Source organism: Furipterus horrens, unplaced genomic scaffold, assembly GCF_987537825.1.
Source record: "Furipterus horrens unplaced genomic scaffold, mFurHor1.1.pri manual_scaffold_2, whole genome shotgun sequence".
In the NCBI taxonomy this organism is placed as follows: domain Eukaryota; kingdom Metazoa; phylum Chordata; class Mammalia; order Chiroptera; family Furipteridae; genus Furipterus; species Furipterus horrens.
Genome location: NW_028327172.1, coordinates 148263636 through 148283687, shown reverse-complemented (window position 1 = coordinate 148283687; position 20052 = coordinate 148263636). Strand labels below are relative to the sequence as shown.

At 37.8% G+C, this 20052-nt stretch overlaps 1 protein-coding gene across 1 annotated transcript in view; it reads left to right on the top strand.

Annotated features, from left to right (window-relative positions):
• Window positions 1-20052, top strand: part of PIP4K2A (phosphatidylinositol-5-phosphate 4-kinase type 2 alpha) — a 161109-nt gene that overhangs the window by 123989 nt on the left and 17068 nt on the right. Inside the window, exons 5-6 of the mRNA XM_090266598.1 lie at window positions 4948-5094; window positions 10111-10149. Of these exons, the coding sequence (XP_090122724.1) occupies window positions 4948-5094; window positions 10111-10149 (186 nt within the window). The remainder of the gene's footprint in view (window positions 1-4947; window positions 5095-10110; window positions 10150-20052) is intronic.

Here is a 20052-nt window from a genome sequence, read left to right as displayed (position 1 = left end):
TATGTTGGGCCAAAGTGACAGGAAGACAGATTCAGAAGTAGCTGCCAGCTGAAGGGTGCTGGCTGCTCCCCGACTGGACAGCAAGGTCTCTCAGAGCTCCTCAGCAGGGTGATGCTTGGAGCAGCCGTTCTGCATTTTAATTGTAATCAATGAGTAAACGCCGTCTATACTTATGATAGAGTGTTTTTTAGAAGTCATTTCATCTTTAATGATGATATTACTTATGGCTTTATCATAGTGTAACAAAGGGAATCAGAGACATCAGTGTTTATATTTTGGATATATTCTGCATTATCTCATTATTAGGAATATTTGTAAATACTACAGAGGAATGTTTCTTTTAGGCCTAATATTAGTAAGTAAAGCAGTAAAGATTAGTATTTACATTAGCTTAAATGTAGTTATCTTTACTTCTTTTTGACTTCAAAACTATTTGAAACCAAAATAAGTTTTATTAACGGACATTTATAGACCATTATCCTGAAATATCAATTCAAGGAAAAATTGCAATATTTATTTATTTGGTCATGCTAAAACAAAGCAATCCTTAATTTCAGGCTCGCTTCCTCTTCTCTTCTCTCTCTCTCTCTCTCCCTCTCTCTCTCTCTCATGCAAAGCATGTTGTTGGAATGATCTCTAAACATCCAGAGACACCATAAGGATTACAGATAATTTAATCTTTCAAAAACATTTAACTGAAACAAGACTTTACATTGAAGTATTAATTTAATGCTATATTAAATAGTCACTTCAAGCCCCTAAAAACAAAATGAGTGGAACACGATAATAATGGTAATTTCCAAAAGCCAGAGCCCAGGTTCACACTATCGTGTGGAGATATAAATATTTATCTGTTGTAGTACATCACTTTAGACTCCTCTCTGCTAAAACCTCAGTCAGCTGTGAATCTTTTAATGGCATTTCATTTTTGCATGAGCAGAGCAACAAATTGGGGATTCATAATACTTGTTATTCTTGCTCAGTGCCTAAGAGCAAAGGAAACTGAGATCTGTGGCTGTTGCATTTTATGTTTTTTAAATTCTGATTTCACCAGATCAATTTATCATCGCATTACAGTTCTAACAAGCCCATGGTTATACAGGAAAAAGTGCTAAGGAAAACTGACGAGATTAAATATGCGGTTACTCATGACATCATGGAATCATTTACATGTAGATTTTTGAAAAGACAGAAAAGAGTAAAAATTGTTAGTGTTGGAACAGGTTACAGACAAAACATTGCCAACTTTGAGAGCACTTTGAAAAATAAAACAGAAGCCACTGTATGATAAATAACAGTGTGAGGTGAGGTGAGGTGCCCAGCTATGAAAATTCAAAAGCTAAAAGTACTTAAAACAGTATTTTAAAATGCACACATAGGTGATGCAGTGAGTTTAACACAGAATATGGACACTGACCCAAACAATAATTGTGATTGATTTAACTCCATATAGTTAGATAATTGATGATTATCAAGTTCACATTTTAAAAATTTGGGAGTAAATATTCAGTGCCTATTCAGATGAAAACTCAGTGACATCATATTATTTTGGAAGCATTTATTTACAAGTTATTTAGTTAATTTGTTTGACATTTAAGTTCTTGAACAAGGGTGAGAAATATAATTTTTTACTGTTTTTTAATATTTACAAAAAGATTACCTCACTTTATAAACAAATACATACTATACAATGCTAATCATTTTTGGAAAGTCCTTGTTTTATGAGAGTCCTCGAAATTGGGAGTTTATATTATAGAGTTAAAATAGAAAACATTTCTCAGAGAGCATCTTAGGAACACATCAGGTGCTCTCAAAAGTCTTCCTCCTTCACCCCTTCCTTTCCCCCTTTTCCACCCATTGCCCCTGGGTCTGAGTTTCACTTGCTCCTGCTTGAGTCATTGGCTGTCCCCAAGCCTCATTTCCTTGCCATTCACATTCTTTACAAAAACCCTACTCACCACGTACTATCATTACCCCCTCTTCTCCAAATATGAAGACACAGAGAGGTTGACTAATTCAACCAAGGTCACACAGCTAGTAAATGTGGAGCTGGACCAAGCGGGCTTCTCATAGCGAAGTGTGGCTGAGTTGTGCCAAGAGCCCAGCTGAAGCTTTGGCTGTGAATTTCCAGTCTCCCTGGTTATGGGATTACGTTTAGCAGGTTGTGTGTATAGGAATTCTTGTAGATGTGCCCAATGGGGTTAGGATCTGTGCATAGCATTTTCTGGGTCAGCTGGTGAAAAATGTGGGAGGATTAACATTTAGGCTTCTATGTGTCAACAATCACATGCAGGGACAGTGGCCCCCAGCCCTGGTGTTCATAGACCCAGTGAAATGTTGCTCACTAAAATGAAACAGTGCATTCTTTCCCAGTGCCCACATGCAGAAATTCATTTACTATGTAGAATTTTCTTCTTCAAAGCTTTAACCTATAAAGTGCTCTCCAAACCTTTGGCACCAAATTCAGCTTGGCACTCCTAGAATCTGATATGATAGGCTTTAATATGGTTTGTGGTGTTTTACATATTTATATACTCAAGTGTTTTAAGTTTATTAAGCCTAGTTTTCAAAATGGTCATCAAAGAGAGTCATGCCTTTGAGAATGAGTACACATAGAAATTTGCTGATGCAATAGATCAGATTTGACCTATTTTTTTATATGTAGTAATTTATCTAATCCTAAAGGTAGAGGAGTTATAGCATATAATCTGTATGTGACCCCCCCCACCTAAAAAAAGCTTGTCAGTGACTTCCTGTATAACATTCAGAGGTTTCTTTAACATATTCATCAACACAAATAACAGTATCTACTCTGTTCTATGTCACTCCGTGGGTCTCTACAGAAATTTTGATTAAAGAGGCAGGACTTTGAAAAGATAGGCCATGATGAGCATAACCTGAGCAGAATAGCACAAAGTGGAGTTAAGTGGCCAAACTGAATATGATGTGGGCCCCCAAAGCCCCCCAGAACACCTATGCAGGGTTTCCTTCAGAGTAGACACAAGTATGTGTCTGTGAGTTGGTCTGGAGCATAAAGCAGCAGGTAAGTGTAACACTTAACATTTTTTATGAAAATAACATTTTGAATGAAAGTAATAGTTATTATCATCATCATCTGCAACAGGAGGAAGGGTATAGTTGAACACACAGGCGTTTCGTGAAGTATTTTGACAAACTGTTATCTTTAATCCTCACAATAACCTCAAGGTAGAAATTATGCTGTCCACTTTCCAGAAAATGAAACGAAAATGATGAGTGATTTAGTAACTTGCCAAAGACCCCACAGCTGGTAAATAGAGGCACAAGGACACATGCACATATCTTGGCTCACAAACCTATGTTCTTTCCACGCAGGTTATTATACAATGTAGCATGATGTAGACTACCATAGTCTCCATATTTCTAAGGCCCATCCAACCAACTTTCCTCAGAGGTGAGGGACAACAATCCCTTTGAGCTCTTTAGAGCAGACTTGATACATTTCTCTTTAACCAGGAGCTCTTTACCACCCGTTCTGCATTAGCAAAACTCAAGCTACTTTATTATTTTTTGAAAGGAGAGAAGTAGAAAATATTCCACTGATTTGACCTCAAGTTAAGAACAACTTGAGGTAAAACTCTACTCAGAAAATATATCAAATTAAAATGCCATAGCTCAATTACAGTTAGTAAGACTTTTAAAGGCAGGAACATTTTTAAAATATGCCACACTCTAGGTGGCAAAAACCTAACTCATTCTGATGCTGTACATCTTTTCTTTAATGATAAAAACTAAGACTTAAAAAATAAATGTTAAGATGGTATTATCGAGTTGATGATTGACAGTGTTTACCACTAAAAAGGGCTTTCTAATTCTTATTTTTATAAAATGTTAATTGAAAACAGATATATTCAAGCAATATAATTTTATTTTAAAAAGGAAAAAAGCAAAGTTACTTCAAATTCCACCATAATACCATTTGGTGACCATTCTTCAAGGCATCTCGTTGTAAATATGCATGATGTATACAATTTCTGCAATTTTGGAATCATAATAGTCATGCTGTTCTTTATTCTAGAGATTTTACACACATGTCCACAGTTATGGACATAACAAAGTTTCTCTGAAATCTTATTTCCCCTTCATTTTCAAGAAAGGAAACCTAATTTTCCTTTGGGAAGTACCATGGGACTCTTTTGATAAAGATTGACTTTCAAGGAGAAGTGTCTCCCTCTTGTGGCATTTTAGAGTATGGTCATTAAAGACTTCTAAACTCATGTATTTTTGCAACTCAGATCTGAATGGTGTCAAAACTGGGACTCATCCAATGGACTTGATGAAATCCAGCACAGGGCCAGAGAAGCTCCATCTGTGTGTAAAGCAGGAGCAAACGCTCCATGTTAGCGTGGCACCCACCCTTCACACCACTATTCTGTGGGCAGCTTAGCTCCAGAGAGTAGTCTTGGTGAGAAACAGAAAAACTATCCCAACCTTGTCAGCTTCTAACACTGGGCTCTCTCTACAATTTCCTATTTAATCTTGACTTCAGCACTATTCAAAGAGCTAACCTAAGTGGCCAAGTTACTCTAGCTCAACCTCATAAAGTCATTATTATGTCTTCTGGGTAGGAAGATGGATGCCCTCTGTTTAGGGTAATTTCACTTTAAAGTAATTACAGATATATCCAATCACTGTTATATCCAAGTTTTGACTTTACAAATTAGTTTGAAATGTTAAGAAAAAAATTTTTTTTGGACATAAAGTTGAATTTTTCTTATCTGTATGTACATAGAGAACACAGATCCTGTATTGAGCAGTATAAACATGGTTATTTTTTATAAATAGGACCTTAATGATTGGAAGATGTCATTTTGTATAAACACCATAAGCAGAATAATAATATTTTACATTTGAAAGAGCACCTTTTGATTGGATAATTTTTTTCCTTTTTCTTTCTCTTTTGAGCAGTATATAGTGGAATGTCATGGGATCACCCTTCTTCCCCAGTTTTTGGGCATGTACCGGCTTAATGTCGATGGAGTTGAAATATATGTGATTGTTACAAGAAACGTATTCAGCCACCGTTTATCTGTATATAGGAAATACGACTTAAAGGTGAGATTGATTTTATTAATTTTTCTTAAGTAATTAAACTCACTCATCCACATGGTAAATGTCATCATTGATCATGCTAAATGCTCATCCACATTGTAAATGTTGTCATTGATCATGTTAAATGCTTAGGAGGTGCTCAGAGCTCAAAGCCACCAGGCAACTAGCAGTGCACGCCTTCATGGGTTTACCAGAAGACTCTTGTACATATTAGAAATATCATGTCTAGTTTATTCAGCAAATATTTCTTGAACACCAGATATGTACTGGGCAGTGTTTCAGGGGCTGGAAACAGTGTGATGAACAAAACAAAATAACCTTCACTCAAGGAGCTGACTTTTTGGTGGGTAAAGACAGACAATAAGTGAAAGTAGTAGGTAAATCATATAGTATATTATTAGGAGGCGATAAGTGCTATGGATAGAAGTAAAAACAGGAAATTTGGGGGGGGGGGGCCATAATATCCTTAGTTATTTTTGTTACCACCCTTAATCTTTGCAAACACCAATTCCACATGTATTTAGCCACTGGAATTTGTCTCATTGACAGTCTGTTCATTTCTTTAGCATTTTTAACTCCATTGTTTTCATGCTGAAAAAGATATATTATCATGTGTTCATGCTCACTGAAAATAGAAAAAGACATAAAGAGAGGGAAGTATGGGGAAGGGATGCAGTTTGAAATAGGGTGTCAGGTAAGGTTTCACTGAGAAGCTGATGTGGAGCAGACCTGAAGGAGGTGAGGGAATGAGGTGAAAGCAAAAATTTCTGGCAGAGGGAACAGTCCCTGACACCAGGTATTTCAGAGACATTGAGTAAGAGGCAGACCACTGGAAATTCTGAGTGGAGTGAGTTGATCTGACTTCTAGGATCTCTAACTTAGAGGCAGAATGTCCAAGTTAAGAGATGGCAAACTATGACCTGCCTGCATGGCAAATCCAACTTGGCCATTTTTGTAAATAAAGGTTTATTGGAATATCACCATGCCTATTGCTTCTGTATTGTGTGTGGTTGCTTGTGTGCTCTAATGGCAAAGTTGAGTACTTACCACAGAGATCCTTTTGGACAACAAAGCCACATTTACCCTTTGACTCTTTTAGAAAAGTTTTCTGAGCTTTGGTCTTTGTCAATGGATTTCATATTTTTTGAACTTAGTCTCTTTTACACTTTTAAAAACGGATCCCCCAAAACTTTTGCTTATGTAGGTTATGTCTACTGATATTTGCAATGTTAGAAGTTAATATGAGAATTTTTTTAATGTTTTATTATTACATGTTAGCATATTTTTATGAAAATAACTGTATCTTCCAAAAAATTGAGACAGGTGACATCGTTTTATATTTTTGAAAATCTCTGTGATGTCTCATGTATTAAATTAAATATGATACCATTGCAATGTCTTACCTGGTTCTGTTGTCTGTTGTGATGTTATTTGATTGAAGTATATGAAGAAAGTCAGACCTTACACAAATATGTAGTTGGAAATGGGGAGGGGTGTGTTCTAATAACTTTGTCAGATACTCTTTTTTGATATCCAAAATCTGACAAATGTTAATCTCTCAAAGCTTGTATGGAATCTGCAATCACATCAGTGCACTTTTGTATTCTCTTTGTTAAAAAACATTGGTCTGTTTGCCTGCATTGGCCTGAATACATCATGCTTTGGTTATTTGGAATGGGTGGGTTCACTTGAGCTATGTGATCTTCCAAATATTGTCATATTCCATTATATGATACCAGGAAGTCACATTAATATCACCGCCAGTCTCAACAGAAAAGTCTTTAAGTATTGAGAAGCTGTGAAGCTCAGGGTGGTGGATACAAGATTTTTAAATTTCTAATTTTCACCTAAAAGCTCAAATTTTACCACTGGCAACAGGCCCTGTTAGCTTTTTTCCATGAAGTGACAGTACATAGCACCCTGCACGTTGCCTAGCCCAGCAGCTTCATTTATCTTTGAGCAAATATGTGACATATGCTCAGATAGGAACAAATATAGATTATCGGTTGTTCTTTCAAGAAAAAAATGTTGTTTCATGAAAAAACTGGCTAGTTCAGCTCATAACTCAAACCATCACAAAAATGACTGTTCTTAAACCACTTTTTATAAACAAATGATTTATGCATACTTCCCACATAGAATATTAAAAAGATGTGTACTCCAAGATCAAGATTTAATAAAAATAAATTTTACTGCTTCCTGAAGGACATTTATGTCTTTAGATAAAGTACAGATGCAGACATATTATTGGAAACTTGACTAGTACTGTTTGGTACCGCTGCTGGATTTGTGCTAAGCTTCCATCAGTCTTACCCTCTGTTGTTTCTGCAATATCCACACAAATATCAGGACAGTGAGCAAGGCAAATAATGTCTCAGTATTATTACAAAGATACATTAACTTTGCAGATTCTTGAGAGGGTCCCAGGGTACGGAATCACACACTTTGAGAAACGCTAATCTGTATTAATGTAAGGGAGGGAAGATGGTCTAGGTTTATCTCCTACCCTCTGGAGTTTAAATGAACTGTACAGGCTTTCCAGATACAGCCTTGGTCTGCCCTGCCTTCAAGTTGTAACCGTTTTGTTCACTGGACTTGCCCCTTGTGGAAATTGCAGCCACTGTACAGGCCTCTTGGGCACCATCTCTCTCACAAAGGCTCTGTTGAGTATTACAGGACTCTGTTCACTGGCCTGGCTCAAGTGACCTCTGAAGACACGTGTCCTGGTTTTATCACTTGTCAGCTCTGTGCAAGTTGTTGAAACTTTATAAGCCTTTTTCTTTATCTGTAAAATGGGGATAATTTCACCTCTCTATGCTGGGTTGTTGTGAGGATTAAATGACATATGTACATGTCATATCCAGCATAACACATGGTATATGGAACTGGTCAATAAATTTTGGTTGCCTCATCCATTCTACTAGTAAGTGCCTGAAAGGAATATTTTTGTCTTACTTACTTTTTTACCCACCTGAAATGCCTAAGATAGTATAGCTAGTAAATATACCTTGATGTGAATTATACTTGTAGACTGGATATTATAGTTTTAATTTGCTTTGGACTTGATCATTTCATCTCTCTGCTTGGCTTGTAGAATAAATAAATTGTTTTGCCAGTATTTTCAGTTGTGATGGAACCTGGATATCTGGCATGCTTTCATGCCTCAAACTTTTGGCCTTAACTTAAAATAACCTTAATTTTCTATTTTAGTTTCAGGTCTTTTTTATTCTGAGTTAATTTAAACTTGAATGAGGCTTTTTTCCAGGCCAGTGATTTGCATTTACATAGAGATAAAACTTTACTGAGAATCCTAAACAGGGTTGTATTGTAGGAAGTAAAAAAATAAACACACACTGACCAAAAACTTGGTTAAAGATACAAAAAGGAATAAATTGTTTCTTCCTCTGCCAGTAGCACAAGCATTGCTCAGGTATTAGAGATGACCCCATGTTTCTTTCATTTGGGAACATTTTTTGTTAGCAATCAGTGCACAAAAGATATTTGTGGCCCATATTCAAGAATGCCTAAAGGAAGGAATAGAAACCATTGTAAGTGATGGCCTCGGGATTCGGCTGTGCCGAGGGGCATGCTGCGGTATGGAACAGGTTTTCCTTCATGACTGATCTATATTGTCCATCTTTATTTGGTGGGTCAGCTTTGTGCTCTTCTGACATAGCTCCAAGAAACTTCCAGCATTTTCCCTGGGCTGGCAGCAAGGTCTCTCAGATTCACCAGCCCAGGAATGCTGAGCACCAAGGGAGTAGAGAATTGACACCCAGAGAGACCACAGCCTGGTCTCAGCACCCTTCCCCAGTATGAGGAGTCTCCCTAGTTTGAGTCTCCTCATCTGTGAATTACAGGTCACACATATCCTAATCAGTGCCTGAGTTTTACTTAAATGGAAGATGGTCATTGAGTAAAAATTTTGATTTCTTTAAGAATAGCTAATCTAGAAGCTACTTTAATTTTCACCAACCACATGTAAGTTCTGTTTATGATTGGCTAATACAAGTATTCCAGGGCAATAAATGTCTCTTTAAGAGGCGGTCAGGTAAATGAATGACTCCCTTGGCCTTGTCCAAGTTGGGGTGTCAGTTCTGGAGGGGAAGGGGAGAGTAAATTGGTCTGTAATCCTTCTCCAGCCATTTATCTGGTGAACACTGAGCACTGCTGTGTGAGACACCACAATGGTCACTGGGCAGCACGAAGAATAGTCCTTGTATTGACATAGTTAGGAGGAATTCAGTGGCCATTTGTTTCCCAATTTTCTTTTGTTTTAAAATCTTCCACAAAGGAAAATGTCTCTGCTGGGAGTCTACCGCAGAGCCCCCTTGTCGGGATCTGAGGTGACTCGGGTCGTCTGGGACAACCCAGATGCCCTGAGGCATCATTTTGAAAACCAGTGCAGTAGAGGGGAAATTGCTGAGATCAAGAACTGTGTTTTCTCCCACTTAGTAGCTCTGTGCTCATCCTAGAACCTGGCCCAGAAGATGTGCAGGTAAATGCGTGTGAGAAGGGATCTCCAGTGTGAGGGAGGAGAAAGTATCCACAGGGGTCTTACTCATTCATAGTAACTAAGAGAATGTATTCATCAGTCACTCTAAAGTGGTAGTGAGACACTCCGAGGGTGAGGACGTGCCCCCAGCTGGGAGACGGACAGTGGGACAAGCGGCATCTCGTGCCCCAGTGGCCACTGCAGCCAGCTGATGTCCTGGTTCTTCTTTGAAGATCGTAACGCCAACCACTTCCGGCAATTGATGCAAAAAGGCGAATGTGGTTTTCATCCAGTGTTCAGTAAGTTACTGTTCCAGTGATCGCCAGATTTGATTTCCAGCAGGAGGACAAGAACGAAGGAAAGGACAGCGCAGGGGATATGATGGGGAAACGGTTGGAGGGCAGTGGGCAGGAACACCTGCAGAAGGAGCCGCACACCGTGCAGAGCGGTGATGCTTTGCATATTTAAAACATGAAATCCAGTGCCTCTCACATGCGAGTTTTTATTATTTCTTTGTGTTTCAGGGCTCTACAGTGGCCAGAGAAGCTAGTGACAAAGAAAAGGTGAGTACCCTGGCGTACTCGCCGTGGTCCTGCGGGCGCGCTCGAACAGTACCTCTTACTTTTTTCTTTCTTTCTGACTTCCGCCGCTGCGGTCGTTCCCGTTTCCCCTTCTCTGCACCAGAGAGAAGCGCGTGATTGAACTGGAGGGTTCCACTTCACTTCTCTTCCTCAGCTCAGCCGTCCCATACCTCGTGGGTGAATAATGAAGCAGTTATCCTGAATAAGAACTGTGGGTGTGATGACAGCCACCATCCCGTGTTGGTTGCTCTGTTTTTACTTGATTCCCAAATCCCTTGAGACTCCTGCTAGCAGCCTTTTTTTCTCTGTTCATTTTGATGTCTTCAGGATCCATCACCAAGGGCTTGGTCTGCTTTGACAATAACCAATGCTGAGAAAGACATGCAGTTAATGGAGTGGTTGCTGCTGAAGTCTTAAGTCATAAAGCAAGGACATGTATGAAGGAAAGCCACAGTATTTGACGTCCTCATGGCTGTATTTTTTCTTCAGAAGCAGAACACTCAATTACCTATGTTTCCCTCCTTTGCCCAACCCATAGGACCCCATACTTTCCAGAGACATGGCATTTACACAGTTCCACTGCCCACCTCAGCAACAATGTTTAACCCTTTATTGAAATAGGTTTCTGTGAAAAGATGTGAGAATATAGTATTTCTTTAACAGAAATCCTTTTCTAAGGATTATGCCAGGGTGCTTTTATCCTCTTTGGAATATGTGCCAGTTTGTCAAAACATTTCCTTTGGAAGTGGGCATGAAAAGTCAGAGATAGGAAGGAGTTGGAGAGACCAGAGTCTAGTTTCCCCACACATGTGACAGATTTGAGACCGGAAAGTTGAGGTCTCATGCTGCATCACACAGCTGGTGGCAGGGGAGAAGTTTTATCTTAATCTGGGGTTTACTTTTTTAATGTTAATCTCAATGTATTGGAGATTATAAAGGTAAGCAATAATAACTGACACCTGTTGAGTGCATACTATATGCCAGACACTTAAATTTTACATGAATTTGGTCACATAGTCCTTACAACTACCTTGAGGTGCTATTAGTATTTCCTTTGAGTAAATGAAGTTTCTTACCAGGTTCAGTGACTTGTGTAAGTTCCCACAGTTAATAATGTGACAGAGCCAGGGTTCCAACCTAGAGCTCTTTTCTACCCACTATGTTAAAGGTGCTACTCTAAATGTCTACGAGTTCTTGCTTTCCTTTATTTTTAAGGACTTATTATCAAAAATATGAGGGAGGACCCCCCAAAACCAAAGAATTTATTTATAAAAAATTGTGTACTTATTTTTACATATTTAAACTTCAACCACCTTCAAAGTATTCTCCATCTATCGAGACATTTTTCCACTGCTCAAAACAGTTTTTGGACTTGTTGATTTTGATGCCATTTAGTGCTTCTGCTGGTTTTTGTTTCACCTCTTCCACATGGGCAAAACATTTCCATTTGAGGCCTTTTTTATGCAGGGAAACAAACCAAAAAAAAAGTCTCTTGGGGTGAGATCAGGTGAATAGGGAGGGTGGAGCACAGGGGTTATATTGTTCTTGGTCAAAAACTGCTGAACACTCAGTGTGATGTGGGCAGGTGCGCTTGCTTGTAAATCACCCATCATGAAATGAGCAAACGCATTGAGTCTTGGGGAAAAAAAAAAAATTCAGTGAGGTCGAACACAGCCTCTCACAACAATGTCAGCTGGTACACTGATACAGATGGATTCCTAGAACACTCACCTAGTGGGGGAACCCTGTTCTACAAGGGGCCTACCCTCCAGAAGATAATTCCCATGAATCATGAAGATGAAAAAGGAATCATTTGCTACACTGACAAAAACATTATTTTGGAGTCAAATATAGTACCAAAATAATTCATTCTAAGTCTTGATTTAAAAATACAAAAGTAGTGAAATAAATTATTTAGTTTCATAATGTTGGTAAAACCACCCATTCATATTTCTTTAATTTGTGGAATGTAGGAATTTTTGTAAATATATCCCACATCACCATATCTTACACTCCACACATTAAAATCATCTACACAATTGCCCTGAGGAAGAATTCAATGTGCTTTACTTTCTGGACTTGGAGTTCATGACAGCTCTTCTTCCAGAGGAGAGGCGCCAACGGGCTACCCACCTGTCCTAGATTATAAGTCCTTCCTCGGAAACAATGAGAGATCATCTCTTGAAGATATGGAATGTAAATGTAATTAATATCAGTAATTGATGAAGGAGAGTATACCTGTGATAGGACATGAAGTCTCTTGGATATGGCATTTTGTTTGTAATCTAGCCACAATGAGGTAACTTTGACTAAACTATAATACAAAAATAAATGAAATGTGTTAATGGAGCTGACCTCGTAAAACCATTGAGTTTTTAAGTTCTAAAAAAATGTTTTGTGTTCCTTTTTACACCAATGTTCAGGTTTTCTCTCCATGACCAGTTTATATATTTGCCCAAAAAGCATAAAACTATAAATGTTTATCACTGTTACCTCTGGTTAGAAACATTTGAAGAAGGCTAAAAATATTTGTTTTCTACATGTTAGCCTTTTTTAACTGAAACCAAATGGTTTGCAGCAATATTATTTCCATTGCTCTGGTTGTGTAACCATATTCTCTACAAAATGGCTGTCCTGGTGCGAAGAACAATTTTCATAGAGAATCTCCATTGACATGGCTTAATTAGCAATCTGAATTCCTTGTTTTTCTTTCATTTGAGTGAGTATAAGTCCTAATATCTCATACTTTTAACTTGTTGATGACAAGTTTTAAAATTGTCATTTCAAATATTGAGTGATATAAACGCAGACAAGTCCCATCCCTTTGATTTCAGCTTGACACATAATTAGTGTGATTTACATTAGCATAAAAACAAAGATGGAACTGAAGGAAATAAAGAAGTTATATTCCAACAATAATGGGATCACTTTCATGGCAACAAGTATCAGAGCATGCATGTACAGATGTCTTAAATTTTTTTTAAAGAGCAGAACAGTGCTTTTATTTTTTTTTAAACCGTTGTCAAATTCTGACAGCTGCTATGACTTGTTTTATTCTTTAATTCTTTCCTTTTTAATGGAAGGGCATCTTCCATTCATGGCTTCAGCAGTTTAGCTTCCTCTAAATGAGACAGAGAAATGCGAATCTCCCTGGTGGTCGATCTTTTCACAGCTGCACTGCAATTCCAGTGTGACATCAAATTAGTAATTATAGCTGAGCAGACTGCTTTTTACCAAATGACAGTCTTAGCATGCTGCCAGAAAGCAAGCTACTCAGCAGGGAATCCGGGGAAGTAAAAGGAAACATAACTGGACTCACTTGATTTCTGAGGGATTTGATCTGACTCCTTAAAAAGCCCATGTTCTCAAGAGAGAGAGAGTCCTGGGGAGACACACAAATATGCATTTTGTTCATCGTCTATACAGTTCTTCTCAAAACTCATGTCTGATTTTATTAGGAAAAGTAAAGCCTGTGTCATAGGGTCACAATAAGAAGATTCTTTTTGACATATAACCTTCTCCCTGGAACCCATTTGAAAGAAAACAGCTGCCCTACAATTGGCATTTGTGTAACTATATTGGCAATAATCTTTGTTGACACTTTGATAATGGGCTGCAACAAGCTGCCTTGTCAATTCTTGGGCATTGTGAATTGCACTAGCCATTAAGCGACTGTCACCATCTCTGACATTTTACCTGTTACTGACTGAAGTTTCAGGAGAATTAATCATTAATACCACCCTCACATTGAAAAAATGCTTTCCTAAAGCCATTTTCAGCCTTTCTTTTGTAATCTTTAGATGGTAACACATTATAATTAATTATTACCTCTGTGTGGTTCTTCAGGCTGCAGTTAAAGGTAGCAGAACAAAGAGGGCAAGCTCGGAGCATGGGGTACAAAAGCAGAGCCATGTGTCCTTCTGGGAATCCTTTTTTGGCTATTAGTTAAAAAGTGCTTCCTTTTCACTGTTAGCTGTTGATCAGTTAAGGGAAGATTGTCAGAGTTTTTAGGCCTGAAAGCAGCTGATGCTTTAACCTTCTGTAGAATTTCTTTCAGTTTACCAGCCACTGTTAGGAGCACCTATCCAAACACCCGAAGTGCAGGGAAGAATCTTTCTTCAGAGCAGAATCAGGACCTGTTTCTCAAACCTGAAATTAAAGGCACTGGTAAACATCTGCTTCGTGGCCCAGAGATTTTATAAAAGCAGATTTCGGGACATGGGCACCAAACAGTGTCAGGGATGCTGAGTCCAGCCCCTGCTCTGCCATTAATGGAAGTTTGGGGTTTGGAGATAAATCATTTGACTTTGTCTTCATTTGTAAAATTAAAGGATTTTATTGTATCATTGGTTCTCATGCTTTAGTGTTTATAAGAATCTCTTGTTTCAAATGAAACTTTTCCCTCCTCCAGAGGTACACTTCAGTTGCAGACTTGGCTTTAGAAGTCCTAGACTTGGCGATCACTAAAATCCTGTCTGTTTTAAGTATAGGTTAAGGCGATCGCTATTATTACTGGAAAAAATGTTCTGAACCATCGTTGAGCAAGCCATACGAACCCTATGATGTAAAACCATGGGCATTATTCTGGGAGTTTTTAATATTCAGTTCATTTGGAACCTTTCACAACTGGTGAAAGCAGTATGTGAAAAAGAAAGATCACATGCAATGACTTGTGAGCATCTCCGGATGAGAGTGTTAAACTCAAGCTAGTCTGGCTTATGATGGTTTATAAAATCTCAGTTGCCTCACATTAATATTTTTCACCTGAAGGAATTCAACTTAGGCTGTCCCAGGCACACAGCGAGCAGTGCTATTAGATACAAGTGTTATTTATTTTTTTAAGCTGACAACTCTTATTCAGTTGGTTCCAGAAAGACTTTGAGCAGAGAGAAGACTTCCAAACTTTAGTATGTGGCCTGTATTGAAGCCAAACTGCTGCAGATGTATAATTGTTAAAATAATAAAATTATGACATTCACTAAGTTAACATTAAGCCAGAAACTATAGGACTTAGCAAACCTCTTAAGTTTCCAGACTTCGACATTTTTTAGATTACTACCATCAACATCCATGCAACTGAATCTTCTGATCATATTGTAACAAATCTATTTTGTAGATTTTGTTTGCTGTGTAACTCTTTTATCACAGCCTGAGGAAATCCAAACTGTCACCTTTGACATCGCCACTTAAAGGGCCATTATGTTCTGAAAAATATGACAATATTTGAAAAGAAATATCACTTTTTAAAATGTTATTTTGAAAATTTTAGAAAAAATAAATAACCAGCAGCTGGGTTCTGACTTCCTTAAGTTCCAAATTGAAAAATTATGATAGGCTTATCCAGTTTTGTGCTTCTTAATCGTAGCACTGTTTCACAAGTACATTGAGGTATTGTCACAAGTATGTTGAGGTATATTCTTTTTCTGCATTTCCATGTACACAGATTCAAAATAAAAACTTTCACATTCAGATGCTGGTCACAGATGTATAGACAACTGTTGGATCTTTTCCCAAGCCATGAACTTGTATAGATATCCTGTGTATGTTAAAGAAGGTTGTTATATGTACTTTTGTGAGAAAACACCTGTTATCTTTGCTATTTCTGTATGAAGTTTACCCATGTTCACTAATATGCCTTTTCATGTATCAAATTTGTGGCTTAGATACATTCGAGAAGCAGAACTGATTTTATTATAAATCTCTAACATCTCTTATTACCCCCAAATTGATACCATATAGATTCAATCAAATTATCTATCCTGGCTCCAATGTCAGGATTACCTAAAATTCTCTCCCTTAAAGAAATATTTCTGGGGTCTATTTTCAGCCCCACTGAAACTTTTATGAAGTTGGGGGGGCAAGTTTGGTGAAAGGGGGTTTAGTCTGTTTTGCAAGTTTATTTTCATTTAAGTTAGCTTATAGTAACAAGTAAATCAGGAACACATAAGCAGTTCCTAACATGAGATAATAATATGTATTTTTTATGTCGTGTATCCAGCTCTGAGTGTCACAATATGGCCCATCAAAGGGACAGCAGGCATCAGTCCTTGACATCAAGACTTACCATTAGACTTCTTTTAAATGGGTTGCCAAATGAGCACATTGAAAAAAAATTATTTCTTTCTGAAATACAAGTCCTTTAATCACAGAATACTATGCTGTGTATTATCCTTTGCATTGAAACCTTCTGGTACCAAAATCCTATTTGCATTAAATACTCAAGTGTGACAGTAGTACATTTTATCTTCTTGCTGAGGTTTCCATCCGAGCAAAAAAAAAAAAAAACTTGGCTCTTTATAGATTTTTGGTTTTGTGCACTTCAGATACATACATTTTTTATTCTGCTCTTAATGACAATATAAAATACAATAGAGCTTTTATAAAACTTAATATAACTTAGAGAATGATGATGAAACCCCAGTATCATTTTAGTTTGAATTCTGTTTATTTAAAGTTATGTTTTTGATTGTAAATACAGATTTCAGATATTGGTGGTTTTTATTAAAGTTTTGAGTCATCTAAAATACAATTAGACTTTTTAAATCTCAATAAAATGAAATTTCTGTAAAATTTCTGACTTGACCTATAAAATATTCACTATTACTAAACTTCTTGAATATGACAACAATCATACATCACACACAGATCCTAATGAAATAAGTGAACAGGTTAACTTCCATTTGAAACAAATTGAGAATTTAAATCCTTTTGATAAACATCTGCAAAATTTTCAGTGATTTGGAATTTTAAAGATTTTTATTAAAAGTGCTAAGTATTTTTATATTAGAAGGGAAATCGTAATGCCTTGTTTTATCTCCCTCCCCACAATTCTGTTGGAAAGAACATGTGCCTCCTCTGCCCTCTCAGAATCTGCAGTCACTCTCTGGCTACCGCCTTCACTCCCAGGTCTTTGTCTGCTGGGCTGGCCACAAAAGCACGGGTTCAATTTCTAAAAATGAGAGCTCTAAACTCAGTAGCTGTCAGTTCTGCATATTTTTCCTCTCTATCAAACCCTGGCCAAATCTTTCTTCCAGGATCATTCAGATCTTTTATTGAACCCTGGGCAATAATAAGTAATTATATTCAGAAGCATTTATACATTTAAAATACTAACTTCAGGTGTTGTGTATCTTCAGGCTCTGATGTCATTGTGTGTGTATCTCGACTAGCATGTCCGTATTCATTTGTGTCTAAGTGACACTTAAGCCATTTTAACTACAACCAATATTGTTACATAGTGTGTTTCCTTCTATTGAAGCATGCAGACTTGCTGAGGAACAGCCTATAATACTGTGCTGTAAAAGAAACCAAAAACTTTTACCCAATAATAGTTACAAAAAGGGAGAAAAATGTTACAGTGAAGCAATTTTCTTTTTACAACTGATAGGAAGTTAAATGTTTCCAATGAACTTAGTACTCTGTAGTATTTTGGTAAATGTTTTCTGGCTACAAGATTTCAGTTAGTGAATTTTTGCTTTATGTCAGCAAAATAGCATTCATTAACTTACCCACTCTTACGTGTGCTCACTGAGGAAAACTAACCCATAGAAAATTAAGGTAAGATAAGAATCAGCAAATTTCTGTCTTTGGCCATATATTTAAAATTACTAAATTTTATTCATATTAATAAATACAATTTTAGATACTTTATCACTCTTAGAAGTTAGTTTCTACTCTCTTACTACTCCTATTGAAAAACACTTCTGTCATCATGGACCGGAAGATAGAGAAGCTTGTTCCCTAGTACTGTATCGGGACCCTCAACTTTTACCCAACTTTTATTATCATATAACAACATTTTGTTCTCATTTGGGTTTCAGTAAGGGCATTTTCCTTGAGGTTTTCCAATCAGGGATAGTTTTTGCAGTGGGTCACAGAGGTTCAGAGAGCAAGGTTTGGAGCTGGTGCAGACAAGGCAGGGTATTATAAGAGCCTCTGGCCAGTGTTGCCTTTAATGCACCTAATGTACCTTCTGTTCCCGTGTCTGATGCAGTGAAATGAAATAATAACCTTGGACTTGTGTATGTTAGGTTTGTGTGCTGCAAGTAAAGGAAGTGTCTTCAAAGTGTAAAGGCGATATGTAGAAAATTCATGTGAGATGTTTGTGACTAACAATAAAACCTGAAAACAAAGGAAATTTTAAACATGGTCTAGGTTACTGGTATCCCAAGTTTAAGGAGCTTATTTCTTTAAAAAATTGAGAAGGATAAAAGAATGGCAGGTCTATATTCTTCACTAGTGAGAAACACACTATCTAACAATATTGGTGATGGTCAGAAATGGCTTATGTGTAACTAAGACACAGATTAATATAGAGTGAGTTCTTATTGCCAAGCACTGTATGTTTAGTTTCGTTTAGTTCATGCACTAGCCCTATTAGGTAGGTATTATCAAATTCCCATTTATATAGATAAGGAAACCGAGGTTTGGGCACATTAAGTAGCTGGTTCAGTATACAACTAGTATAAAAATGTTCAATATGCCAACATTTGATTTTTTTAATCTTGCTTTGGATTTAGTACTGATGACCTTTACTCTAGATACTACTACCAGCCTTACTTGAGACCATGACCAGCAAATAACAAGAATAACCCTCCATGTGGCAAACATTAACCTAAGCTTCATATATGTATGAACTTGTGTGATCCCCGCAACAGTGCTGTTTGCTAATCCCCAATTAAAGATGAGGCAGCTGAGAAGTTAAGTAACTTGCTCAGTCACACAGCTAATAATTGGAGGAGCCGAGATGTAACCAGGGTGGCTGGATCTAGTCTGTGCTCATAATCTCAGGCTTCAGTCTGTGTCTTAATAGAAACCTGGACCATGCCTGAGCCGACCAGGGGTCTGACATTGCCTAGCAGGGAAGTATGAGGGGTATTCCTCTGCTAATTTTATCCAAATAGTAGAAGCAGAATAGCTAAGTTGCAAGGGGAATGGTGTCTCTCTGCTCATGCTTTTAACTGTGTTTGTGCATTTCCATGTCACATTAGTAGAGACAAATGTCCCTTGGGGCCCAACCCACCCCAGTAGAATGACCTCATGCAAAAGGGAAAATAACTTTGCCTCATTAACCTTGGGCTGCACTGAACTACACAGCCTCACTCAGCCAACCAGGGCCTGGGAGCAGCTCCCAGCCAACCAGGGCAGGGCAGGCTGTGGAAGATAGCGAAGCAGGTACCTCCCATGCATGCCTCATCCTCCTTAGCCATCACGTACCTGCAAGTACCACGTGTAATACTGCAAGTCCCCTGTCACACTTGGAGGCTCCAGTCTACATGGAACTGGCAGGAGAACATAATTCAGAGCCAATTACATAAAGACATAACCTGCTACCACTTTAGAAAGATTGCTGACCACTGGCTAGATGCCAGCCTCAGAGAGTCCGCAGTTAAGAAGCGTTTATGAGCTGATGTCTTCAGCTCTGGTGGTTTCCTCCACCCTCTGGCTGGTTCTGCTTTGAACTAGAAAGGGTATGAGAGATACCCATTAAAGAACCTGACCTGGTGACTTCAAGGCTTTCAAAACTCACCCAAAGTGGAAATAATGCAGTGTCACAAAGCAAAAGGTAGAAGCCATTGCTGCCTTCAGTGATTTCTGGGCAGGTCTGCACATAGCACCTTTGTGAGCAGTGTGACACTGAGGATCGAAGTTAATTAATTCATAGCATCATAGTTTTCACCTCTCTTTTTTTTTAATGGTGTGTATTTAATATAAATGTTGCTCATTCTCAGAGATAATTTGAAACTTTGTAAAACATAAGCAGTAAGATTTTCTGGAGGGTGAATCATCATCAGGTGACTTTGTCAGGTAGGTCTTAGGAGAAAAGCACAACTGATTGAAAGTTCTTTTCTAAAGAAAATGTTATGCGCATGCTCCATCTTTAAC